Source organism: Oncorhynchus masou, chromosome 29 (assembly GCF_036934945.1).
Source record: "Oncorhynchus masou masou isolate Uvic2021 chromosome 29, UVic_Omas_1.1, whole genome shotgun sequence".
Classification (NCBI taxonomy): domain Eukaryota; kingdom Metazoa; phylum Chordata; class Actinopteri; order Salmoniformes; family Salmonidae; genus Oncorhynchus; species Oncorhynchus masou.
In genome coordinates this window covers 23,961,428-23,987,706 of record NC_088240.1, presented here as the reverse complement: position 1 = coordinate 23,987,706, position 26,279 = coordinate 23,961,428, and the positions used below count along the sequence as shown (strand labels likewise).

The following is a 26,279-nucleotide window of genomic DNA, read 5'->3' as shown; positions in this document are numbered from 1 at the left end:
AAAATGAGGTATTTGGACATAAATTATGGACTTTATTGAACAAAACAAGCATCTATTGTGGAACTGGGATTCCTGGGAGTGCATTCTGATGAAGATCATCAAAGGTAAGTGACTATTTATAATGCTATTTCTGACTTATGTTGACTCCACAACATGGCGGGTTTCTGCATGGCTTGTTTTTGTGTCTAAGCACCGTACTCAGATTATTGCATGGTTTGCTTTTTCCGTAAAGTTCTTTTGAAATCTGACACAGCAGTTGCATTAAGGAGAAGTGGATCTAAAATTCCATGCATAACACTTGTATCTTTTAGCAATGTTTATTATAAGTATTCCTGTAAATTGATGTGGCTCTCTGCAAAATCACTGGATGTTTTGGAACTACTGAACATAACACACCAATATAAACTGAGATTTTTGGATATAAATATGAACTTTATCGAACAAAACATACATGTATTGTGTAACATAAATTCCTATGAGTGTCATCTGATATAGATCATCAAAGGTTAGTGCTGAATTTGATCGTCTTTTTCTGTGACTTGGTGCTGACCTAACATAGTCGTTTGGTGTGCTTTCGTCATAAAGCCTTTTTGAAATCGGACACTGTGGCTTGATTTATAACAAGTTTATCTTTAAAATGGTGTAATTATGTAATTATGGAATTTCTGTTGTTTTGAATTTGGCGCCCTGCAATTTCACTGGCTGTTGGCGAGGTGGGACGCTACCGTCCCACATATCCCAGAGAGGTTTTATTTGACTCTGCAGCAATACTTTGACCCAACAAGAAATAGCTGAGATGAGCAGTGACACGGCGTGTTGAGAATATGGAACAACAGTTGAAAGACGAGGTAAAGGATTTCACCTATTTCTCCTTGGCCCTGGATGAGCAGGGATGCATGTGACACGAGGCATAACCCCAGACTGTGCAATTAGAGGAGCTTGCTTCAGTGCAGTCAATAAAGAACACAACCACAGGGAAAGATTTATTGGAGGAGGTTAATAATAAGTGTGTGGCAAACCTGGGACTGAGTATTGAAAGGTTATCCAGTGTGACCACTGATGGGTGACCAAACTTGACAGGAAAAAACATTAGCCTTTTGAAAAGGATACAACATCAAGTAGCTGAGCTGAACTCAGATCAGAAAATAATTTTCCTGCATTGCATTACTGATCAGAAGTTGCTCTGTAAATGTGTTCTGAAACTGAGCCATGTTGTGGATACAGTCACTAAAGTGGTAAACTTCTTAAGAGCAAAATCATTAAACCACAACCAGTCTGTCTCACTGTTGGAAGAGAGAGTCGAGTCATGCAGAGCTCCCCTTCCACACAAACGTGAGATGGCTGAGTTTGGGGAAGGTGCTTAAAAGGCTGTGGGACCTGAAGTTGGAGATTACTTCGTTTTTGCAAATGGAAGGAAATATGTGGAATTCCATCAACTGCAAGATAAAGAATGGTTGGCTGATTTTTCCTTCACTGTGGACATCATGGCCCTCATGAATGAACTGAATTCCAAACTACAAGGGAAGGTCCTTTTTGCACATTAGACGTACAGCCTTGTCAGCCTTCAAGGGAAAATGACTCATCCCGACCTGCCAAGTAGAAGCCAACAATCTCACCCACCTTCTGACACTACTAGTTTGTTCCCTATCAGATGACCAGCGGGAGAAGTATACATCGCTGCTGCATGCTTTGAACAGTGAATGTTGAGGATTTCAAAGTGTTGGGAAATGACATGCTGTTGGTTTCCTCTCCTTTCACCTTCAATGTGGATAATGCTTCTGACCTGCAACTTGAGCGTATCGATCTTCAGAGTGATGCAGTGATTGGAGAACTATTCAAACACTGAGGTTCTATGCATCTCTTGATGAACAAAACTTTCCAAAGATTAGGAGTTCTGCTCAGATGTTTGTACTGTTTGGGTCAACCTATGTATGTGAACAGAATATAACACGTCAAGGCACAGAATCTCTTACTGACTCTCACCTCTCAGCAATCCTGCCCATAGCGACGTCAGAAACTATACCTGACTTCACTGCTCTAGTCAGTGCCCATCAGAGAGTTGATTGAGTAGTTTAAAAGTAATGTTGAGTGCTCTCTCTCGTGTTTTTTGTGCATACCTGTTAACAAGAGTTCTGTCCGTGGTGCTGAATGCACAGTGTACTTTTCCCTCCGTGTAGTTCATTGCATGTTTAATAATGAAAATACCTACCAAAAGGAGAATGTGGATGTGGTTTATTTCTGTGCATGTTAAAGTTAAATGAGTAGCCTATCTGGATGTGATTTCCAGTAGATATGTCAACACAGTCATACACATGTATAATCCTGTAATATGATTCTGGCCCGCGATGGCAAAAATATATTCTAATGTGGCCCTCCATGGCAAATAATTGCCCAGGCCTGGGCTAGTTACCCATAATCCATCTGTGTCAGAGAGGTGACGAGCTGATCCTCTCCTCTTCCACCAGGCTGCTCTCCTCCTTTCACATACTCCCTCTCTCCCACTCTCTCTCCTCAGTGACTGGCAGCTCTGATAGGGGGATCATTAATGATCCCATCACATCAGTAGGGCAGAGGAGTAACCTACAGTAGAGGACAGTATCACCTACAGACACACACAGTCAAGTATAACCCACGCAAATGATGACGCATAGTGTGTGTGTGTGTGGATCAAATGTTAATGAGGAATGACGGCTTCCTTAAGCAGTGGAAGACTTACCACAAAAACATTAGAGGGGACACTGCTGTCATGAGTGTATGTATTTCTGACCTGTTCCTCTCTCTCCCTCTCCCTCTCCCTCTCCCTCTCTCTCTCTCTCTCTCTCTCTCTCTCTCTCTCTCTCTCTCTCTCTCTCTCTCTCTCTCTCTCTCTCTCTCTCTCTCTCTCTCTCAGGGGAAGGTGAGAAGATGTTTCAGAAAGGAAGTAACATAGAGTCCCTCTTCCTCTGTTTGTTGTTGGTGAGTATCTTTCAAATTACATTACTCCTCTTTCTCTCCTCCTCGCCTCCGTCTCCTTTCCCTCCTCTTCTCATCCTCACCCATCTTCAGCAATGAAACAGTGTAACAGAAACACAGACGCATGCGTGAACACAAACACACTGAACACACACACACACTCATACAGACATAACACTGGCAGAGGTACTTTACCAGACTTTAGCAGGTCTTTGCCAGAGGTTGTGAAACATCACAGGTTCCTCCGTGGAGCTCTAAGAGAGCAGTTCTAATCTGGGCCTGAATCTCTCCTCTCTTCCTCTGATGTTGAAACCTGTTGGCTGTGTGTGTGTGTTGGCTGTATTCCCAGGACTTCCCTCAGAGCTCATTTAATGATCCCCACTAAAGCCACTCCTGGAGGGCTGGATTAGAGAGAGAGAGAGACCTCTTCCTCATCCCATCTCATTTCTTCCTCCTGCCTCATCCTCCTCCCATCTCATCTCTTCCTCCTTCTGCCTCATCCTCCTATCTTCTCTTCTTTCAACCTCTTCCTCACACCTCATCCCATCTCCTCTTCCTCCTTTCACCTCTTCCCAACTACTCTCATCTCCACTTCCTCCTTCAACCTCTTCCTCATCCAGCCTACAGTACTCCCATCTCCTCACATCCTCTTCCACCTTCCTCCTCCCCCCTCCTCCATACACAGCCTCAGACTCACGTCTCCCTGTCAGATGTCTCAGTTCTCTCCAGCTCCCCAGCTGCTGCTTAGTCTGTCTTGTGTTTGTTGTTATAGAGTTTGTCAGTGGTGTAAAGTACTTGAGTAAAAATATGTTGATTTCTTTACTTCACTACAATCCTAAATAAAATAATTACTTTTTACTCCACACATTTTCCCTGACACCCAAAAGTACTAGTTACATTTTGAATGCTTAGCAGGACAGGAAAATGGTCAAATTCACACACTTATCAAGAGAACTTCCCTGGTCATCCCTACTGCCTCTGATCTGGCGGACTCATTAGACACTCATGCTTCATTTGTAAATAATGTTTGAATTTTGCAGTGTGCCACTAGCTATCTGTTAATAAAGAAAACAAGAAAATGGTGCTGTCTGGTTTGCTTAACATAAGGAATTTTAAATGATTTATACTTTTACTTTTGATTCTTAACTATATTGTAGCAATTACATTCACTTTTGATACTTACTCTATATTTAAAACCAAATACTTTAAGACTCAAGTAGTATTTTACTGGGTAACTTTCACTTTTACTTGAGTCATTTTCTATTAAGGTATCTTTACTTTTACTCAAGTATGACAATTGGGTACTTTTTCCACCACTGCAAACAGTAACTGGTTTCATTTCAGTCTCCGTGTGTTTGAACAGCAGTGTGTAACTTGTTGTTGTGTTTAGAAAATTACATTCTTGACCTTGAGCTGGGGAGAGCTGAGTGTGTGCTGTTTTATTTGTGGGTTCTGATGGATGGATCTGGACAGCAAATCTGTGAGGAGAATAGCCAACGGAACACACACACACACACACACACACACACACACACACACACACACACACACACACACACACACACACACACACACACACACACACACACACACACACACACACACACACACACACACACACACACACACACACACAGAGAGCCAGGCAGGCAGGTAGCTAATGGTAAGTAAGTTACTGTATATAATGTTACAGTACACCTGTTGTAATTTAAATACAGTATCAAAGCAATGACACATGGTACAATAGCATAAAATGGACTCTATTGTACTGTAAAACGTAAATGCTACAAGCACCCCCCAACCCAAAACATCTTCCCACAGCCATGATTGAGGGGATTGGTGTTTGTATTTGACTATAATTACATGGGATTGGTGCATGGGATGTGTTTCCACATCACAGCATATCAATTCATATGTGGTGTTTTATATCACTTCCATTTCTAGAGGCCTTAACAAAGGCTTCCGAAGTGGCAGGGACTACAGGGCAAACAGACCAAAAGGTCATAATACTGAACCATTAACAGTTTAAGACTTGCTACCGCTCCAATCTGTCCCTTATCTATTTGAAATAGATGGGGCACTACTACTACATACCAGTTAAATCGGTGCAGCATGCTCACTAACAGGTGCAGGTTGACATTTATTGTCATGAGTTAAGGTTACGATTAGACATTTGGGTTAGCAGTGTAGTTGAGGTTAGGGTTAGTTTTAAAATCCGATTTTAAGACTTTGTGGCTATGCCAGATAGTGACCACTCTGTAGAGCTGCCTCCAGAGCAAGATTCATGATGAAAAACGCTGACCTGCAACAAATATAGCCTTTTACAAGGCATGCCTCAAGATATGTTAATGAGCCAGAAACAACAAGACCATGCACCCACTGGTGGTCAAAAGGTTTTTGGCTCCAAATAGATGGTACGCTACTGTATTCTGTGGGATGGAATTACAGTACCATTTGGAATACAGCAATTATTCTCCTGCCCACAAAATCTTCCCAAAATGCACCATAATTTAATGTATGCTGCAGTAAAATGTTTCACAGTATTTTACTGTTGATAATACTCCCAATTACCGTATAAATTACAGTTTTCCTTTACGGTGCACAAACAAATGCCCACCAAACACACACACTTCAGTCACTCGATAAATCAATTATATGCACATTTAAACAACTATGGTCAGTCCCTAAATTCACTCTGACACCCAGCGTTTGCGGTTTGGTTAGTATGTTATTGTGTGGGTTGGATGGTGGGAGAGATAGTGATGTAACATTCTCTCACTGGCTGACAGAATTAGGGCTACATTAATGACAATGGCTTGATTGGTCTCTGAAAGGTTCCCAAGGGGATTAATATAGTCTCAATGATTTTAATTTGAGTTATTGAAAGCTGTAGTTAAAGTCTACAAGCTTAAAGGCTATATACTGAAGAATCCTGTAGTGAGTTGAAGCAGAACAAAAAGATTAATCCTAACCCCTTACACTTGTAGAAATTGGCCTATATGGATAGGGCCGATTTGAAATGTTGAACTATAGTCATGGTCATATGCATGACCATGTTACTAAAATTTGAGATTATAGGGAAATGATCCGACCAAAGTTGAGGACACAACAGTTCACCTGACACAAGACTGAATCCAAACATTACACTGTTGATTTTATGTGCATTTTACATTGACTGTGTTTTTCACAGCATTTGTCAATAACAAAATCTGAAAGCACTTTGGATAAATTCAATAACATAAAAATATTAATTGAAATTTGGTGCAAAATAAGAAAAAAACAAGGGTTTGAGTGAGAAGTCTCTCCAAACTGCACAGTTCCTAAATCATTTCAACACACTTTTATGACTCAAGGAAAGAGCCTTCAACTATAAGGTGCTTTTTTGAGCTCTCCTAGCTGTGTCGTTGAGGAACTGAAGCAAGCACAAACTATGACCTTACAGTGTTAGGTTTTCAAAAGGCACTTCAGATTGTAATTGTGGTGCGTATAGAATGGAGTCATGATTGCATTCTGATGCATGTCCTGCGGTTAGTGACAAACAGCCTTATTCTGTTCAGGACAACCCAGGGTACAACACCTGTCATCCTTGGAACTGTGGATCACATATAGAAATCCTATAAATGGATACTGCAAATGACATGAGTTTTGACATGGAAGTGCACATTTGGACTCATGGGTTTGTGATTTGCTTGTATGACATCAAAGCAGTGTTTATTATAATCCTCAACATCTCACAGTGACAGTGACTCCTCTCAATTGACAGCATTTCCCTCACTGAGACGACAATAAATGTGCTGTTATGTCCGTCGCTGAAAGAGTGAGACCAAAGCACAGCGTGGAAAGTGTTCATAATAATTTAATAATGAAACACAACGTTCTGCAGGGCTAGACAGCTACTGTGCAAAAACAAGATCCCACAAACTCAGGTGGAAAACAGACTGCCTAAGTATGATTCCCAATCAGAGACAACGATAGATAGCTGCCTCTGATTGGGAACCCTACCCGGCCAACAAAGAAATAGAAAACTAGAATGGCCACCCAAATCACACCCTGACCTAACCAAATAGAGAAATAAACAGGCTCTCTAAGGTCAGGGCGTGACATGTGCAAAAGCAGCCCAATTAGCGGGAGGGATGGGTGCATCGGTGCTCAAGTTTATAACGGCTGTCAGTCGAAACCCATACAGCGCTGTGAAGTGGAGAACCCTGAGCTCTGGCGTCATGTATAAAATGTTACTGTACAGCAGATGCGTTCCAATTTAGGCATTTATCAATGACAGATATTCCATTTTCAACCTGCATATGACTGCATATGACAGGGGCTGTGAGTGGAAAGGACTATCGTATAATCAACAACCTGAATAAAAAATACATTTAAGTTTGACTCTTTGCACACTTTTATATTTGAACTCTCCCCCCTCTCTCTATCTCAGGTGTCCTGTCCTCCCTGTCTCAGGTCAGAGTACAGTAGTTGTGGAGAGTTTGAATTCTACAACCAGACCTTCAGTAGCTGCCGGCCCTGCCCCCCATGCCAACCTGGACAGGAACCCCACATGGTGAGACACACTTTCCCTGTGTGAAATACCTTGAGTGTCCATATCGTGTAAACCCTGACCCCTGTTACCTACCTCCTAGCCATACTTATCAGGTATCAAGGTAAGACCCAGATAAAGAATGTGTCGAAGTAACAATGTTTATTACAGCAACAGGGTCAAAGTTACAGAACGGCAGGCAGGCTCAGGCTCAGGGTCTGGTCAAGCAGAGGTCGGTAATCCAGAGGTGGGGTAAAGGTACAGAACGGCAGGCAGGCTCAGGGTCTGGGGCAGGCAGAGGTCGGTAATCCAGAGGTGGGGTAAAGGTACAGAACGGCAGGCAGGCTCAGGGTCTGGTCAAGCAGAGGTCGGTAATCCAGAGGTGGGGTAAAGGTACAGAACGGCAGGCAGGCTCAGGGTCTGGGGCAGGCAGAGTGGTCAGGCTGGTGGGTACAGTGTCAGGACAGGCAAGGGTAAAAAAAACAGGAGGACGAGAAAACAGAGACTGGGGAAAAGCAGGAGCTGACACAAAAACGCTGGTTGACCTGAGAAACAAGACAAACTGGCAACAAACAAACAGAGAACCCAGGTATAACTACACAGGGGATAATGGGGAAGATGGGCGACACCTGGAGGGGGTGGAGACAATCACAAAGGCAGGTGAAACAGATCAGGGTGTGACAATACTCTCTAGTCTGCCTGTCTGCTCAGACCACCCAGGTAGTTTTCTTGACTCACTGATATACACACAGGTACATATGTATGATCTTAATTTGAGCCAATTTTCTACAGCAGGAAAACATTTTTGTAGGGGTTGATACATTTTTCATTAGGGCAAATCGGAAATTAGAAACTTTAGAAGCCTTTTTAAAACTCAAATACATTAGAAGTATGCATTTCCAAGTTTGCATTCTCCGCAACAAAAGAGTTATCAAATTAAGAGCCTACATCTGTACACCTCCCAGCTCAGAGAGAGTTACCACCTAAATCCCAGTACTGTAAGCCTGTTCAGATTCATAAAGGGCAATGAACAATTTTCACGGTTTGTCACAACATTTAGATTTTTTTCCAAATATTGAAGCCCCGTGGGTAGGAATGGTACAGTAGTCTGTCAGTAACCATGATTCATCAGTGCCCCGGTCAAACCAAAAAGCACAGCAGGCAGCAGCTCACTGGGCCTTAATATGGAGGAGACACACCTCATACACACACGTACACACACGTACACACACACACACACACACACACACACACACACACACACACACACACACACACACACACACACACACACACACACACACACACACACACACACACACACACACACACACACACACACACACACACACACACACTCACACAACAACTCCAACAGGTGCACGCCTTTTCCTCTTAATCTAAACAACAATCCTAACACATGTCTAACTGTTTGAATAGTCTGTTGTTCATTAACCTTCTATGGTTAAGTGATAGTTATTCAACTCTCCTATCTAATTACAGAAAATGACTATAATGTGACCTTGACAAGTAAGCCTATCATTGCTCATGATGATTGTCTATTTATGTAAGTACTTATCAAACAGAGCATCAACATCATAACTAACCAGGCATTGAGTTCTGTTCCCATCTCTCGTCTGTGATCAGTAGTAGTCGTTAGGTTAGTCTGTAATCTTGCCCTGTGCTTTCCCTCTGTTTCCTTATAATCACTGGGATAATCTACACCCACCTGAGAATCCCCCCCCAAACACACACACACACACACACACACACACACACACACACACACACACACACACACACACACACACACACACACACACACACACACACACACACACACACACACACACACACACACACACACACACACACACACCCACCCACACACACACACATCAAACAGGACTCTTTCAACTCCCACACAGATCTGCTGTGATCTGATAGAGCAGATCATTTTACTGCAGTGATACACACTGGTTTACCACAACTATGGAGACTGGAAATCAATTTGATCTGGAGAGTCTGGAGAAGGTTTATATGAACCAACAGAAGTAAAGTCAGCCAGGAGATCTGACACTGGGTTGATCCATCCTGACAGAATCCTATTAATAATTTAATCCAGTTTTTATCAGATGGCACAGTGGCTATATTGGACAAGCCAATAAAGTAGGAAGTTGAAGTGAATATAGTGTTTCTGTAGTCTGTAGGGCAGGCAGCATCTTGGCGTTAACAGTTTTAATAAAGATACGTCAGACACCTACCTGTCTGTCAGACTGTGTAGAGTATTGGTTGTTGTCACAGACCCCCCCCCCCCCCCGAGAGTAGTGCATCAGTCTAGAACATCCTCATTCTATACTAGAACATACATTTCCACCTCCTCCCCACATCTACTAGGCTGCACGCATGCGCACACTAACACACACACAACAGATGTAGGATCTTAACTTGAGCCATTTTTGTGGTGGTTGATGCATCATTCGTGGAAATTACAAACTTTCATAAACCTTTTTAAAACTTAAATACACTATACATTTTACATTTCCTGAATTGCAAATGATCCTACAACAGGGTGATCAAATGAAGATCCTACATCTGTAGACAAAATACACAAAGATTTTTTTATTTATTTTACCAGGCAATTCAGTTAAGAACAAATACTTATTTTCAATGACGGCCTGGGAACAGTGGGTTAACTGCCTGTTCAGGGGCAGAACGACAGATTTGTACCTTGTCAGCTCGGGGGTTTGAACTCACAACCTTCCGGTTGCTAGTCCAACGCTCTAACCACTAGGCTACCCTGCCGCCCCAGAGATCTGTTCAGAATGACTCCTGTTCTTGTTAGCGATCACATTTCACATCTTTAGTCTCAGACTCAGTCAGATTCAGTCAGATCTAGGCTGGGCTCAACAGAACACAGACGGCAGCATTAGTATATACACTAACACACAGGTCTATGAACAGCACCACTCATTTCAAGTGCAATGTATGTGTGTGTGTGTGTGTGTGTATGTGTATGTGAGCACAACACATGCATAACACATGTCTAACATTGTTTATGTGTGTTTTGTTGCAGAACTGTGGCTATGGGACTAAGGATGAGAACTTTGTGTGTGTGTCTTGTCCTGCGGGGAAGTACTCAAAGGGGAAGTATGAGATCTGCAGGAGACATAAGGACTGTGAAGGTCTGTACCGCGCCACAGTTCTCACACCTGGGACACCAGACAGTGACGCAGACTGTGGACCCTGCTTACCCGGGTATGTACACACATACAGATACATACTTATACACATATACACACAAGCCTACACACTCTCACTATCAGAATGTCATTGATAAGACAGGACCACCCCATAGGGACATTTCTCCCGCACAACTCCCATATCACACACACAGCCTAGGCTAACCCTCCATTGGCCACGCTACCAGCCTCAATTACCCAGCTGCCATCTGGTCACCCACCAACATGGAGGCAGGAGAAGATATAAACTGTTACAGGACTGATTTAAAGGTCTGATCTCTCTCCTTCTCCCCCTCTCTCCCTCCTTCTCTCTCTCTCTACCCCTTTCCTCCCTTTCCACCATATGATATCATTCAGTGGCTGGACCACCTCAAAGGAATTCTCTGGTTTCAATTGAGTTTAAAGTCAATATACAGACTGGAGTGTTTTAGCATAACATTACTGGCTGCTTTAATAGATACTCTCTTTCAACTGTACTGTATTGGGGGCAGGAATACTGAACACTGTCTGACTGCTGCTGTGATGGAATCAAAATACTCACCAAATTCCTCTAAGTTTTATTAATCTCACGTTTAATGCTTTTGTCGGTGCTCTAACCTGGAGATCGGGTGTTGGTGTTTGATTGAATTTGGTTTAATAGTCATCTCTGATTAATGATAGCCTCTCTGCCCTAGAGGCCTAGAGGACGCCACGCTCTGAAGCAGCTTCCCCTCTCGTCCTCTGTCACAGCTCAGGGCTATATAATACCTTATCTAACCTAACAGTATACAGTATCACTCCTTCCCCTCTCGTCCTCTGTCACAGCTCAGGGTTATATAATACCTTATCTAACCTAACAGTATACAGTATCACTCCTTCCCCTCTCGTCCTCTGTCACAGCTCAGGGTTATATAATACCTTATCTAACCTAACAGTATACAGTATCACTCCTTCCCCTCTCGTCCTCTGTCACAGCTCAGGGTTATATAATACCTTATCTAACCTAACAGTATACAGTATCACTCCTTCCCCCCTCGTCCTCTGTCACAGCTCAGGGTTATATAATACCTTATCTAACCTAACAGTATACAGTATCACTCCTTCCCCTCTCGTCCTCTGTCACAGCTCAGGGCTATATAATACCTTATCTAACCTAACAGTATACAGTATCACTCCTTCCCCTCTCGTCCTCTGTCACAGCTCAGGGTTATATAATACCTTATCTAACCTAACAGTATACAGTATCACTCCTTCCCCTCTCGTCCTCTGTCACAGCTCAGGGTTATATAATACCTTATCTAACCTAACAGTATACAGTATCACTCCTTCCCCTCTCGTCCTCTGTCACAGCTCAGGGTTATATAATACCTTATCTAACCTAACAGTATACAGTATCACTCCTTCCCCTCTCGTCCTCTGTCACAGCTCAGGGTTATATAATACCTTATCTAACCTAACAGTATACAGTATCACTCCTTCCCCTCTCGTCCTCTGTCACAGCTCAGGGCTATATAATACCTTATCTAACCTAACAGTATACAGTATCACTCCTTCCCCTCTGGGCATCAATACAGCAGTCAGTTCAGCCTTTTCACCTCAGCTATTATTGTGACACTTCTCCTGTCAAATACGTACATATTCACAATATATCTAACATCTCTGTATATAAGAAGACAATACTAGGTACTGTATCAGTATTGTTCTCTAAAGGTTCTCTCTGTGTTTCCTTTCTGTCAGGTATTACATCCAGGAGAACCGGCCCAGGAACCTGTATGGGATGGTCTGTCACTCTTGTCAGAACGCACCTCGCAACACTAAAGAGTGTACGTTCTACTATACTTTACTACGTCTACAACACAAACACACTGTTTTACCGAATGGCAGTCAGAGAGGGACGGAGAGCGATCACTGTGAGGTCAGGCGAGTGAGGGCTGTGAGGGCTGTGACCAGTTAATGAACACAGACAGTCAGAGAGGGACGGAGAGCGATCACTGTAAGGTCAGGCGAGTGAGGGCTGTGAGGGCTGTGACCAGTTAATGAACAAAGACAGTCAGAGAGGGACGGAGAGCGATCACTGTGAGGTCAGGCGAGTGAGGGCTGTGAGGGCTGTGACCAGTTAATGAACACAGACAGTCAGAGAGGGACGGAGAGCGATCACTGTAAGGTCAGGCGAGTGAGGGCTGTGAGGGCTGTGACCAGTTAATGAACAAAGACAGTCAGAGAGGGACGGAGAGCGATCACTGTGAGGTCAGGCGAGTGAGGGCTGTGAGGGCTGTGACCAGTTAATGAACACAGACAGTCAGAGAGGGACGGAGAGCGATCACTGTAAGGTCAGGCGAGTGAGGGCTGTGAGGGCTGTGACCAGTTAATGAACACAGACAGTCAGAGAGGGACGGAGAGCGATCACTGTAAGGTCAGGCGAGTGAGGGCTGTGAGGGCTGTGACCAGTTAATGAACACAGACAGTCAGAGAGGGACGGAGAGCGATCACTGTAAGGTCAGGCGAGTGAGGGCTGTGAGGGCTGTGACCAGTTAATGAACACAGACAGTCAGAGAGGGATGGAGAGCGATCACTGTAAGGTCAGGCGAGTGAGGGCTGTGAGGGCTGTGACCAGTTAATGAACACAGACAGTCAGAGAGGGATGGAGAGCGATCACTGTAAGGTCAGGCGAGTGAGGGCTGTGACCAGTTAATGAACACAGACAGTCAGAGAGGGACGGAGAGCGATCACTGTGAGGTCAGGCGAGTGAGGGCTGTGAGGGCTGTGACCAGTTAATGAACACAGACAGTCAGAGAGGGACGGAGAGCGATCACTGTAAGGTCAGGCGAGTGAGGGCTGTGAGGGCTGTGACCAGTTAATGAACACAGACAGACAGAGAGGGACGGAGAGTGATCACTGTGAGGTCAGGCGAGTGAGGGCTGTGACCAGTTAATGAACACAGACAGACAGAGCACAGGGCGAGGCAGCATGATGTTCACTCGCCAGCGTCTGGAACTGCTTCCTCGTGGTGATGGTCAAACCCAGGAATTGTTTTTGTGCCCGTCGCTCAAACCAACACTCACTGGCACATTGTTTTGACCGGAAATTAATATATATGTGTAATTTGAATGACTGTGTTTTGAAATATGAAAACCTCAAACAGATTGGAAGCAGCTATGAGGGGGATGGGAGAGAGAGAGGGAAGGAGGGAGGAGGACAGATGAGTGTATACCAACAAACACAAACGTTTTAACAAGTGTCTAATTGTTTCTTCCAGGCAGGGAGTGAGTTAGGGAGGAAGAGAGGGAGGGAGGGAACGTGTGAGGGAACATTTTAATTAACTGTTTTAAATGAAGTCTTGAAATATGTAGTTGAAGCATAGAGTTACTAGCTCAGGGTCAAGACAGGCTAGCACTCGCCAAGTAATCTGTCAATTACTCCGGCTTCCAGCTCAGTGTGCGTGCGTTTGTGTGTGTGTGTTACCGCTGAGCCCAACTAGCTCCCAGCATGGCGCGGTGTGATAATTAAAAAGTTTGGAGGGCATGAAAAAGATGATTAACATGTTTCCACATGCACTGGGTCGTCTCTTCAACAGCAGCCTGTCATACCATCTCTCCAGGCTATATACATCTATACATATCTATACCACCTCTGTCTGGCCTCGGTTTACCACCATCTACTGTAACAGACTGGGTTTAAACTTTGAACCCAGGTTTGTCTAATGTAACTGCAGCAGTCTCATGCAATGATAGACCTCGTCAGTCTGATCTAATCAGTGAATGAATAAAGTCTGAAGCAGCATAAAAATGTCCAAAAGCTTTAGAGGAGATGACGTCTGTCTGTCGGGTTGAAAGCCTTGGTCTATTCTGATGTCTGTCTGTCGGGTTGAAAGCCTTGGTCTATTCTGACGTCTGTCTGTCGGGTTGAAAGCCTTGGTCTATTCTGATGTCTGTCTGTAGGGTTGAAAGCCTTGGTCTATTCTGATGTCTGTCTGTCGGGTTGAAAGCCTTGGTCTATTCTGATGTCTGTCTGTAGGGTTGAAAGCCTTGGTCTATTCTGATGTCTGTCTGTCTGTCTCATATAGTTTGTGTTAATTTGTGGAAGTCCATCATGATATGTTTACGAATTACAATTCATATGATGTCACCAATTTGCTAAACGTACAATATGTTACCAATTTGCTAAATGTATGATATGTTAAAGTTAGCTAGGTGACTAGGTGGCTAACGCTAATGTTAGCTAGCTAGTGATCAGGCCTACCATCGTGGTGTTTTCGGTAAACTTGGGTGAACAGGGAGTACAGGAGGGGACTAAGCACACACCCCTGAGGGGTAAGACATCATGAGGGTCATGGCTACCCTTAGATTAATTACCTGTGTAGTATCTGTGTAGTAACTGTGTAGTAACTGTGTAGTATCTGTGTGTTCCAGGCATGCTTACCAAAGTCCCCAGTGTCTCAACCAGCAGTACTACCATGTTCCCTCACCCTCACAAAGACGCCACAGGACAGGGTCACTTAGCAACCGCTCTCATCATTGCCATGTCAACCATCTTCATCATGGCCATCGCCATCGTCCTCATTATCATGTTCTACATCCTCAAAGCCAAGCCCAGCGGACAGGGTAACAATCACACACACGCATATACACACACAGTTTCAGTTAGGTTCCCTCCCTGTGTTAAATGGGACATCAGTGTGCACAGTTACTAAACGTTCTCTCTCTCCGTGTACAGCGTGCTGCTCAGGTCAGGTGGTGAAGGCTGTGGAGGCTCAGACCAACAAACAGGAGGACAAGAAAGATGTTCCAGGTGAGACACTACAACACAGCTTTACAAAATGATACCTCAGGGAACAGAAAACCACACGACAGTCAACTAACATAATATATAGTAGCGTCTGGGGCCTCAGGCTTAATCTGCAGTCTAGTCTATAACTAACATAATGTATAGTAACGGCTGGGGCCTCAGGCTTAATCTATAGTCTAATCTATAACTAATATAATGTATAGTACCGGCTGGGGCCTCAGCCTTAATCTATAGTCTAGTCTATAACTAACATAATGTATAGTAGCGGCTGGGGCCTCAGCCTTAATCTATAGTCTATAACTAACATAATGTATAGTACCGGCTGGGGCCTCAGCCTTAATCTATAACTAATATAATGTATAGTACCGGCTGGGGCCTCAGGCTTAATCTATAGTCTAGTCTATAACTAACATAAAGGCATTCTCATCCGTGGTGGCTGTCTGTCATGCCTGGTGTCTGTGGGTTTGACACTGATTGAGCGTAGCATGTTGGAATGTTTAGATTAGACTGTGGCCCTAGCTCTAGGCTGTCAGTGTTCCCCTCTCACTAAGTAGAATGTTATCTACATTATACCTGACAATAATACACCTACTGGCGTCTCACAAACTGTAGGTCTACCATTTTACCTCTCGTATGGTAATAGTTATACATACAGTCCTTTAGGTTTAGAAATCAACCTGTTTAGGCTTGCAAATTAAGAATCAAACAAAAGTGTTTTATTCACGAAACTGAATGTAGAGTATGTTTATATGTTCTAAGTGTATTGGTGAAAGCATACTGTATGTGTGTGTTTATGTATTGGGAAAAGTGTGTGTGCACGCATGTCTGTGTGTATTGAGTAGCTGTTTCATAACTCTATGATTCACATCTCCGGTAGAGCTGCGAACTATGAGTGTAGGTCTGACGTCTCTGAGGCATACACTATCTAGGCTGGCAGTGCAAGACATTTACAGGCTTTGAACATTGATGTGATTGCATTTGAAAACTACAGTCCTGTTAATTGATTTATTTGGAAAATAATGGGACCTCTGTTCCCCTGGTTATTTATTTTTATTTTTTAGGAATTTTACCCCCGTTTTCGTGGTATCCAATTGTTAGTAGTTATTATCTTGTCTCATCGCTACAACTCCCGTACAGGCCCGGGAGAGACGAAGGTCGAAAGCCATGCGTCCTCCGAAACACATTCCAACCATGCTGCACTGCTTCTTAACACAGCGCGCATCCAACCCGGAAGCCAGCCGCAAACAATGTTTCGGAGGAAACACCGTGCACCTGGCGACCTGGTTAGCGTGCACTTCGCCCGGCACGCCACAGGAGTCGCTAGTGCGCGATGAGACAAGGATATCCCTACCGGCCAAACCCTCCCTAACCCGGTCGCCCCACGGACCTCCCGGTCGCGGCCTGCTGCGACAGAGCCTGGGCTCGAACCCAGAGTCTGCGATGCAGACCCCTGGAAATTTTGTTTCAGACTTTTACCCGCGTTCATGTGTGAGAAATAACGTTTGATAAACAACACAAAAGAGACAACATACAGACACACACAAACATCAACGACATCACACCTTCCCAGACTAGAGGTCGACCGATCAAGTTTTCATAACAATCGGTAATCGGCATTTTTGAAGACCGATCATGGCCGATTACATTGCACTCCACGAGGAGACTGCGTGGCAGGCTACCTGTTATGCGAGTGCAGCAAGGAGCCAAGGTAAGGTGCTAGCTAGCATTAAACTTATCTTATGAAAAACAATCAATCTTAACATAACTACATGATTGATGATATTACTAGTTTATCTATCTATCTAAATTGTCACTTCTCTTGCGTTCTGTGCAACAGAGTCCGGGTATATGCAGCAGTTTGGGCCGCCTGGCTCGTTGTGAACTGTGTAAAGACTATTTCTTCATAACAAAGACAGCCCACTTCGCCAAATGGAGGATGATTTAACAAAAGAGCATTTGCGAAAAAAGCACAATTGTTGCATGAATGTACCTAACCATAAACATCAATGCCTTTCTTAAAATCAATACACAGAAGTATATATTTTTAAACCTGCATATTTAGTTAAAAGAAATCCAGGTTAGCAGGCAATATTAAACTAGGGAAATTGTGTCACTTCTCTTGCGTTCATTGCAAGCAGAGTCAGGGTATATGCAACAGTTTGGGCCGCCTGGCTCGTTACGAACTAATTTGCTAGAATTTTACGTAATTATGACATAACATTGAAGGTTGTGCAATGTAACCGCAATATTTAGACTTATGGATGCCACCCGTTAGATAAAATACGGAACGGTTCCATATTTCACTGAAAGAATAAACGTTTTGTTTTCGAAATGATAGTTTCCGGAATTGACCATATTAATGACCTAAGGCTCGCATTTCTCTGTGTTATTATGTTATAATTAAGTCTATGATTTGATATTTGATAGAGCAGTCTGACTGAGCAGTGGTAGGCAGCAGCAGGCTCGTAAGCATTCATTCAAACAGCACTTTCGTGGGTTTGCCAGCAACTCTTCGCTGTGCTTCAAGCATTGAGCTGTTTATGATTTCAAGCCTATCAACCCCTGAGATTAGGCTGGTGTAACCGATGTGAAATGGCTAGCTAGTTAATACGGTGCGTGCTAATAGCGTTTCAAACGGTGACGTCATTCGCTCTGAGACCTTGAAGTAGTTGTTGCTCTGCAAGGGCCGCGGCCTTTGTGGAGCGATGGCTAACGATGCTTCAAGGGTGGCTGTTGTCGATGTGTTCCTGGTTCAAGCCCAAGTAGGGGAGAGGACAGGGACGGAAGCTATTCTGTTACACTGGCAATACTAGAGTGCCTATAAGAACATCCAATAGTCAAAGGTATATGAAATACAAATGGTATAGAGATAAATAGTCCTATAATAACTACAACCTAAAACTTCTTACCTGGGAATATTGAAGACTCATGTTAAAAGGAACCACCAGCTTTCATATGTTCTCATGTTCTGAGCAAGGAACTGAAACGTTAGCTTTTTTACATGGCACATATTGCACTTTTACTTTCTTCTCCAACACTTTGTTTTTGCATTATTTAAACCAAATTGAACATTTTTCATTATTTATTTGAGGCTAAATTGATTTTATTGATGTTTAATATTAAGTTAAAATAACAGTGTTCATTCAGTATTGTTGTAATTGTCATTATTACAAATAAATAAATAAATAAATACAAATCGGCAGATTAATCAGTATCGGCTTTTTTTGGTCCTCCAATAATCGGTATCAGTGTTGAAAAAAATAATAATCGGTATGCGTTTTCAAGATAATTTATGAGACGAGTAATCATCCAATCCATCAGGAATTTCACTACACCCTCATATGTGGGCTCCCTAGTGGCGCAGCGATCTAAGACTGCATCTCAGTGCTAGAGGCGTCACTATAGTACCTAGTTCGAATCCATGCTGTATCACATCCTGCTGGGATTGGGCAGCGCACAACTGTCCCAGTGTTGTCCGGGTTTGGCCGGATTAGGCTGTCATTGTAATTAAGTATTTGTTCTTAACTGACTTGCCTAGTTAAATAAAGATAACATTTAAAAAATATGCCATGTCTTGAAATATGCAGACAGACGGAGTAAAACTACATTTACGTTGCAATACTTCTGACAGCTTTTTCACTCCTCCCATAACTTTTGGACTTCATAGCTTTTATTATTGAGTCATTGTAAGTTTTAAACTTAAGACATGATATCATTGTGATGTAGAATTTGTGCATTTTGTCTCTTGTATAATACATTCTATACATTAGTTTATATTGGATTAAGCATACATTTTAGTTAACTGTAATTTCATTAGTTATGCTCCAACTTTCCCTCCATCTTGTGCCAGTCTTTAAGTCTTGGTTCCAATAGTTCCTATTTTCTTTATGAGATTGTCAGTTGGATATGGGCTCTGCAAGGTTTTGTATATCTTCCCTATCATAGGAACATCCTTTTATGACTCAAATAAGATTTCCTCAAGGTTGCTCTGATGTCCAAAATATTTCAAATCCAAATGTTGTGATGTGAAACTTTAGCATGTAAGTTGCATTTATTTGAAAATATCTACATTGGTCAGTTCAATTATCCTATTACCATATTGTCTATGGTTTTTATGCCTTTCATTTTCTATGTGGACTAATCTACCGGTGCGTTCTGAAACTCTATACAAGGAGAGTTCCATAGGGTTGTGTTTAAGGTAGTGTTATTGGTTCTATAGTGTTCTTAACTAGAAAGTTGTAAATGTTCTTAGCTCAATCCTTTGAAAATAGACAGGTAAAGAGATGAGCATCTGCATCTTCAACATGTACACAATGTTCCTCTTTAGTGCATTCAACCATGTCACAAGTAAAAGCCTTGGGTGGAGAGTTGATACAATTCCATGTCTTTGTGGAGTAATTGGTATTAATACATGTAAAAACTTGGGGAGCCATGCCATTCTGAAGAGATTCATTCTGAATCTGTAAGATTAATGGGGAGATTGTTCAATTGAATAGATCTGCTTTCATATTGTTGAGTAATGGGATAAAGTTATCTTTATATACACTATATGTACACAAACGTATGTGGACACCCCTCCAAAATGAGTGAATTCGGCTATTTCAACCACACCCATTGTGGAAAATGTCTTCCCTGCTAGAGCTGCCCCAGGCAACTGTAAGTGTTGTTATTGTGAAGTGGAAAGGGCTCAGCCATGAAGTGGTAGGCCACACAAGCTCACAGAACAGGACCGCTGAGTGCTGAAGCGCGTAAAAATCATCTGTCCTCGGTTGCAACACTCACTACCGAGTTCCAAACTGCCTCTGGAAGCAACGTCAGCACAATAAATGTTCGTCGAGGGATTCATGAAATGGGTTTCCATGGCCAACCAGTCGCACACAAGCCTAAAATCACCATGCCAATGCCAAGCGTCGGCTGGAGTGGTGTAAAGCTCGCCGCCCTTGAATTCTGGAGCAGTGTAAACGTGTTCTCTGGAGTGATGAAACATACTTCACCATGTGGCAGTCCGGCAGACGAATCTGGGTTTGACGATTGCCAGAAGAAAGCTACCTGCCCAATGCATAGTGTCAACTGTAAAGTTTGGTGGATGAGGAATAATGGTCTGGGGCTGTTTTTCATGCTTCAGGCTAGGCCCCTTAGTTCCAGTGACAACATTCTAGACAATTCTGTGCTTCCAACCTTATGGCAAGGCAAGGTCCATACAGAAATGGTTTGTCAACATCAGTGTGGAAGAACTTGACTGGCCTGCACAGAGCCTTGACCTCAACCCCATCAAACACCTTTGGGATGAATTGGAACGCCGACTGTGAGCCAGGCCCAATCGCCCTACATCAGTGCCTGACCTCACTAATGCTCGTGGCTGAATGGAAGCAAGTCCCCGCAGCAATGTTCCAAGATCTAGTGGAAATCCTTCCCAGATGAGTGGAGGCTGTGATAGCAGCAAAGGCGGGACCAACTCCATATTAATGTCCATGATTTTGGAATGAGATGGTCTAACAGGTGTCCACATACTTTTGCTTGTAGTGTATTTGTTGTTTGTGTCACTTATTAAACATCCTAATTTGTATATTTTATAAATGATTATATATATTTTTTCAGACAACGTTGTAATTTTCTCTGAAAAGGATGAATTCGACAAACTCAAACCCACGCCTCCGAAGACGGTGAAAAGGTAAGGTATCATAATCACCAGCGCACATGACACATCAAACACACGCTGAACAGACAAACGCAAAAGATGTGAAATGGTTACCAATATCGCTCAGATCATGTTTGGGTCTGTCTGTATTTGTTTGTGCGTTTGAGTGTGTTTGTGTGCTTGTCTGCAAGCGTGTTTTAGTGCATGTGTGCGTGTGTGTGTGTGTGTAGGGGTTGACTGGGGGCCTCAGAGACAGAGAGGCTATTTTATCTGTTTTTCGGGATCTGCCCATAATTAGACTACCACAGGACAAGTCACTGCAGCAGAGCATCGCTGCTAGCCCTTTTAGTGGGGAGACAGTGTGTGTGTGTGTGTGTGTGTGTGTGTGTGTGTGTGTGTGTGTGTGTGTGTGTGTGTGTGTGTGTGTGTGTGTGTGTGTGTGTGTGTGTGTGTGTGTGTGTGTGTGTGTGTGTGTGTGTGTGTGTATATGTGCGTGTGTATATGTGTGTGTGTGTCTGCCCCCTTGTTTGGGTCATTGAAAAAAATGATTTTTCTGAAGCAAAGTGATTCTGGTTTTGGAGGGCAAACTAGCTGAGCACAGATTAGCCCTGGAGGTGGGATGGAGAGGGGGGTGAGGGAAAGATATAGAGAGAGAAAGAGAGAGGGGTGGGTGGGTAGTAGAGAGAGGGGAGGGTGGGTGGGTAGTAGAGAGAGAGGCAAAGAGAAGTAAAGAGAGATGGGGCTAAATACTCTATAGCCCAGCCAAACCCTAAACCCTTCTCTCTCTGTCCTCTTCTCCCTTTCCCTCTCTCTCCTTCCCCACTCTGTCCTCTCCTCCCTTTCCCTCTCTCTCCTTCCCCTCTCTGTCCCCTCTCTCCTTACCTCTCTGTCCTCTCCTCCCTTTCCCTCGCTCTCCTTCCCCTCTCTGTCCTCTTCTCCCTTTCCCTCTCTCTCCTTCCCCTCTCTGTCCTCTCCTCCCTTTCCCTCTGTCTCCTTCCCCTCTCTGTCCTCTCCTCCCTTTCCCTCTCTCTCCTTCCCCTCTCTGTCCCCTCTCCTTACCTCTCTGTCCTCTCCTCCCTTTCCCTCTGTCTCCTTCCCCTCTCTGTCCTCTCCTCCCTTTCCCTCTCTCTCCTTCCCCTCTCTGTCCCCTCTATGTCCTCTCCTCCCTTTCCCTCTCTCTCCTTCCCCTCTCTGTCCTATCCTCCCTTTCCCTCTCTCTCCTTCCCCTCTCTGTCCCCTCTCTCCTTACCTCTCTGTCCTCTCCTCCCTTTCCCTCTGTCTCCTTCCCCTCTCTGTTCTCTCCTCCCTTTCCCTCTCTCTCCTTCCCCTCTCTGTCCCCTCTCTCCTTACCTCTGTCCTCTCCTCCCTTTCCCTCTCTCTCCTTCCCCTCTGTCCTCTCCTCCTTTTCCCTCTGTCTCCTTCCCCTCTGTCCTCTCCTCCCTTTCCCTCTGTCTCCTTCCCCTCTCTGTCCTCTCCTCCCTTTCCCTCTGTCTCCTTTCCCTCTGTCCTCTTCTCCCTTTCCCTCTCTCTCCTTCCCCTCTCTGTCCCCTCTCCTTACCTCTCTGTCCCCTCTCTCCGTACCTCTCTGTCCCCTCCTCCCTTTCCCTTTCTTTCCTTCGCCTCTCTGTTCTCTCCTCGCTTTCTGTTTGTCTGTCTGTCTGTCTGTCTGTCTGTCTCAACCCCACACTAGCAGACAATGAAGCCTTATTCTTTATGACACAGACAGACAGACAGACAGACAGACAGACAGACAGACAGACAGACAGACAGACAGACAGACAGGTATAGCAAGGGGAAGATACATACACATTTATGTAAATATGGATAGACACAGAAGATGAGTTTGTGTCATACACACAGTATCGCAAGTCACATGTACACACACTGTATATGGTCTGTATGACCTACTCACATGTCATCACACACAATAACACACACATTAACATTACATCACCTAGCCAGACTCAGCAGTGGTAAACAGTGTGGCTAGCTGCATGCCAGAGGATGTGCTAACTCACCGTCTTCGCTGCCTGAGTGGGTGTAGGGTGACTAGGAAACAATGCCTGTGTGTGTGTGTGTGTGTGTGTGTGTGTGTGTGTGTGTGTGTGTGTGTGTGTGTGTGTGTGTGTGTGTGTGTGTGTGTGTGTGTCAGTGAAACATTGCTATTGTGTGCGTATCTCTGAGAATCTTTGTCAACAAGGTGTTTTTGGGAGAACTTCCCAGTCTTACACACACTGTTAATAACATTCTGTGGATCTGAAGCTAAATATGGAATATAAAACATGAGTCTATTTGCAGTATAACATTAAGGTTGAAGCTACAGCACATTACCACAACTAGACACTGCAAAATAAAAGATCATGAAGACTTAATGTTATTATGCTGACCGATTTTGAGTTTTGACAACTCAACTTGATTTTCTCTCTCCTCCCCAGTGAGAACGATGCATCGTCAGAGAACGAGCAGCTGTTGAGTCGTAGTATGGACAGTGATGAGGAGGCAGCCTTGGAGAGGCAGGGGGCGGCTGATCCTAACCCCAGCCTCTGTCTTCTGAACCTGGGCAACAAGCCGGACCTCTGCCTGCTCTCTCTGGGGCTTCTCGACAGGGATAAGACTGGATCCAACCCCACCAGCCCTATCAACGCTAACAACATTAGCAATGGCAATGCTAACATCATCAATAACAACAACTACAACAAGGCTACAGGGGTAAGAGAGAACACAGTCATTCGCATCCAACTATGTACTTTTACAATGCATTGCAATGTAATTACTTTTTAACCTACTCTACCTTTCACTCTGTCTCTTCCTTCAGATTCAGAGCCGGAGGAAGAAGATCCTGGATCTGTATGCTAGAGCCTGCAGTGTGGCCGAGGGTGAGAACTCACACGTCCACCCCGGGCTTCAGCCCTATAGAACTACCCTTCAACTGTCTAGCGAAGGACACTTGTATGCTGAACTCTTGCTACAACACACACATCCCTAACCCTCCCTCTCCCTTCCTCTCCCCAGGTCTGAGTCCTACAGAACTACCGTTTGACTGTCTGGAGAAGGCCAGTCGGATGCTGAGCTCCTCCTACAGTAGCGAGGCAGCCGTGGTGAAGACCTGGAGACACCTGGCAGAGAGCTTTGGCCTGAAGAGGGATGAGATCGGAGGGATGAGTGACGGCCTGCAGCTGTTTGAAAGGATCAGTACCGCCGGCTATAGCATCCCAGACCTGCTCACCAGACTGGTGCAGATAGAGAGACTGGATGCTGTGGAGTCACTGTGTTCTGATGTACTGGGAGGAGGAGACACACACACTGTTCCTCTGTCCTCACCACGCTGTGCAAGCGTCTGACTCCCACACACACATGAACACACGTTTATGCACAGATGCAGTACACCCATGTGCACATACCCGCACACATACATTCACAATCAAACACCCGTACCCCTCCACATGAAGAATGCCAGTAGGCCTTCCTAGATTTCAGATCTCTCTCCTTCTCTTTCGTCTCTGTCTCCCTCTGGCAATTAACTTTGCGCTGGATGCCTCAACAAAAGCTTTTGAAAACAAAATATATAGAGATTTTATATAAATTACATTTTGTACATATTATAATATGAGATTTTGAAAAGGGCATAATGGACCTCTCTCTGCCAGGATCCCCGTGGCCCCAGATCCTCTCAACCCCCCCCCCCCAGCGGTCAGCTGCTACCGCTGGCTCTAATTGGTTGACTTGTGGCAGTCTGATCTAATAATGTTGTGGTTTACAGTTGAGACTTTCAGCACCTAATTAACCACTAAAACCAATGAACCAGTAAATACCAGATGCCAGAGACCATTAAAGAGCTGAGCTTATAGACAGACTAAGCCTTCTGCAGCCTGAGAAATGCAGGAAAACAGGACACCAGAAGACCCAGCGCTACACTACACTATGGTCAGCTTGGCTCTGATGCTATTCTGGGTGATGCCACAGGACGGCAGCCATTTTGTGCCATTCAGCACATATCAGCTAATGGTGATAAGCTCCTAGCTAAAGACATTTCAGGAACAAGAGAACGTGTGTTTGGTTTATATGGTTTAAATGGTTGCTTTCTATACCTCCATGTATATTGTTTCTGTTGAGTGACTGGGGAGGCACAATCCCGTCTCTCAGTGTGTCTTCACTGCTCTGATGTTTCAACTTAGCCACGTTTAAAGGGTCTGGACTCCGGTAGTGTATATGAATCATAAATGTGCATGTACAATGCTCATCATTTAGCAGGTATCCATAAATGGCTTCTTTTAGTTTATCCTTGTTCTTTCCAATCCAAACACAGCATCAACGGAAGGCTCGTAGGTTAGGTAGGTCGCTGAATGACAGAAGATGATTGACTGTACTGTATGTACAGAACCTGGTTCTCTTACCTCAGTATCACAAAGCTCCACTGATTAGACTACAGAAACAAACTATTTTTCATGGAAACAAACGTAAGTGTATATATAACTTATTATTGTACATACTGTATGCATCAATAAAGAAGTATCAATTTAAAAGTCCATGTTTTTATTTATTTTGATGAAGATAAACAGATAACAGGATATTTTGACGGTTTAACAAAGGTTTTGTCAACAGTTATTCCAATAATAATACCACTTATTTTCCCTCTTGTAGTTAACATATATGATGTCATGTGTTTTGCGGTCGATCAAACTATTCTGTCAAATAAGAGGAATGTGCTGGAACAGCCAATTACCATAGATCTCAGATTACTGGAGAGATTTACACCACAGCCGGGCACTGGTGGAAATCTAGTTACTCGATATCTATTTGTGTGAAATCATGACATCAGACCTTGAAGCATCATACTAACCAGGCTCTGCCTCGTCTGTCTGCCAAGATATCGCACAGCCATCGTTTGTGATAAATCATGACGTCCATCTCTCTACTGGCCTGAGATGTGAGGTGCACAGAGAATAGACGGTCTCCTGCGACTAGGCTGGAGAAGACGTTGATCATCACATTACAAATAGCTCAGCTAGAGAGAATCCTCCCTACTTAGGTGTGTGTGTGTTTTAGGCCCATGAGGGCCAGTTATTAGCACTTGGATTAGCGTGATCGCAGCAAGGTGAAACAGAGAGCTGGACTCCTAAGGGCAGGAAGTGCCAACAAACAGTCAAGCTTC

The 26,279-nt window shown here is 44.0% G+C and overlaps 1 protein-coding gene across 2 annotated transcripts in view; it reads left to right on the top strand.

Annotated features, from left to right (window-relative positions):
* Nucleotides 1–25,653, top strand: part of LOC135519221 (tumor necrosis factor receptor superfamily member EDAR-like) — a 43,664-nt gene extending 18,011 nt beyond the window's left edge. For both annotated transcript variants that reach the window (XM_064944332.1, XM_064944333.1), the window contains exons 2-11: nucleotides 2,891–2,955; nucleotides 7,385–7,507; nucleotides 10,560–10,741; nucleotides 12,442–12,527; nucleotides 15,114–15,305; nucleotides 15,418–15,492; nucleotides 21,088–21,160; nucleotides 23,563–23,836; nucleotides 23,943–24,003; nucleotides 24,140–25,653. In XM_064944332.1, coding sequence (XP_064800404.1) covers nucleotides 2,905–2,955; nucleotides 7,385–7,507; nucleotides 10,560–10,741; nucleotides 12,442–12,527; nucleotides 15,114–15,305; nucleotides 15,418–15,492; nucleotides 21,088–21,160; nucleotides 23,563–23,836; nucleotides 23,943–24,003; nucleotides 24,140–24,468 — 1,446 coding nt within the window. In that variant the 5' untranslated portion in view covers nucleotides 2,891–2,904 and the 3' untranslated portion in view covers nucleotides 24,469–25,653. The remainder of the gene's footprint in view (nucleotides 1–2,890; nucleotides 2,956–7,384; nucleotides 7,508–10,559; nucleotides 10,742–12,441; nucleotides 12,528–15,113; nucleotides 15,306–15,417; nucleotides 15,493–21,087; nucleotides 21,161–23,562; nucleotides 23,837–23,942; nucleotides 24,004–24,139) is intronic.
* The last annotated feature ends 626 nt before the right edge of the window (nucleotides 25,654–26,279 follow it).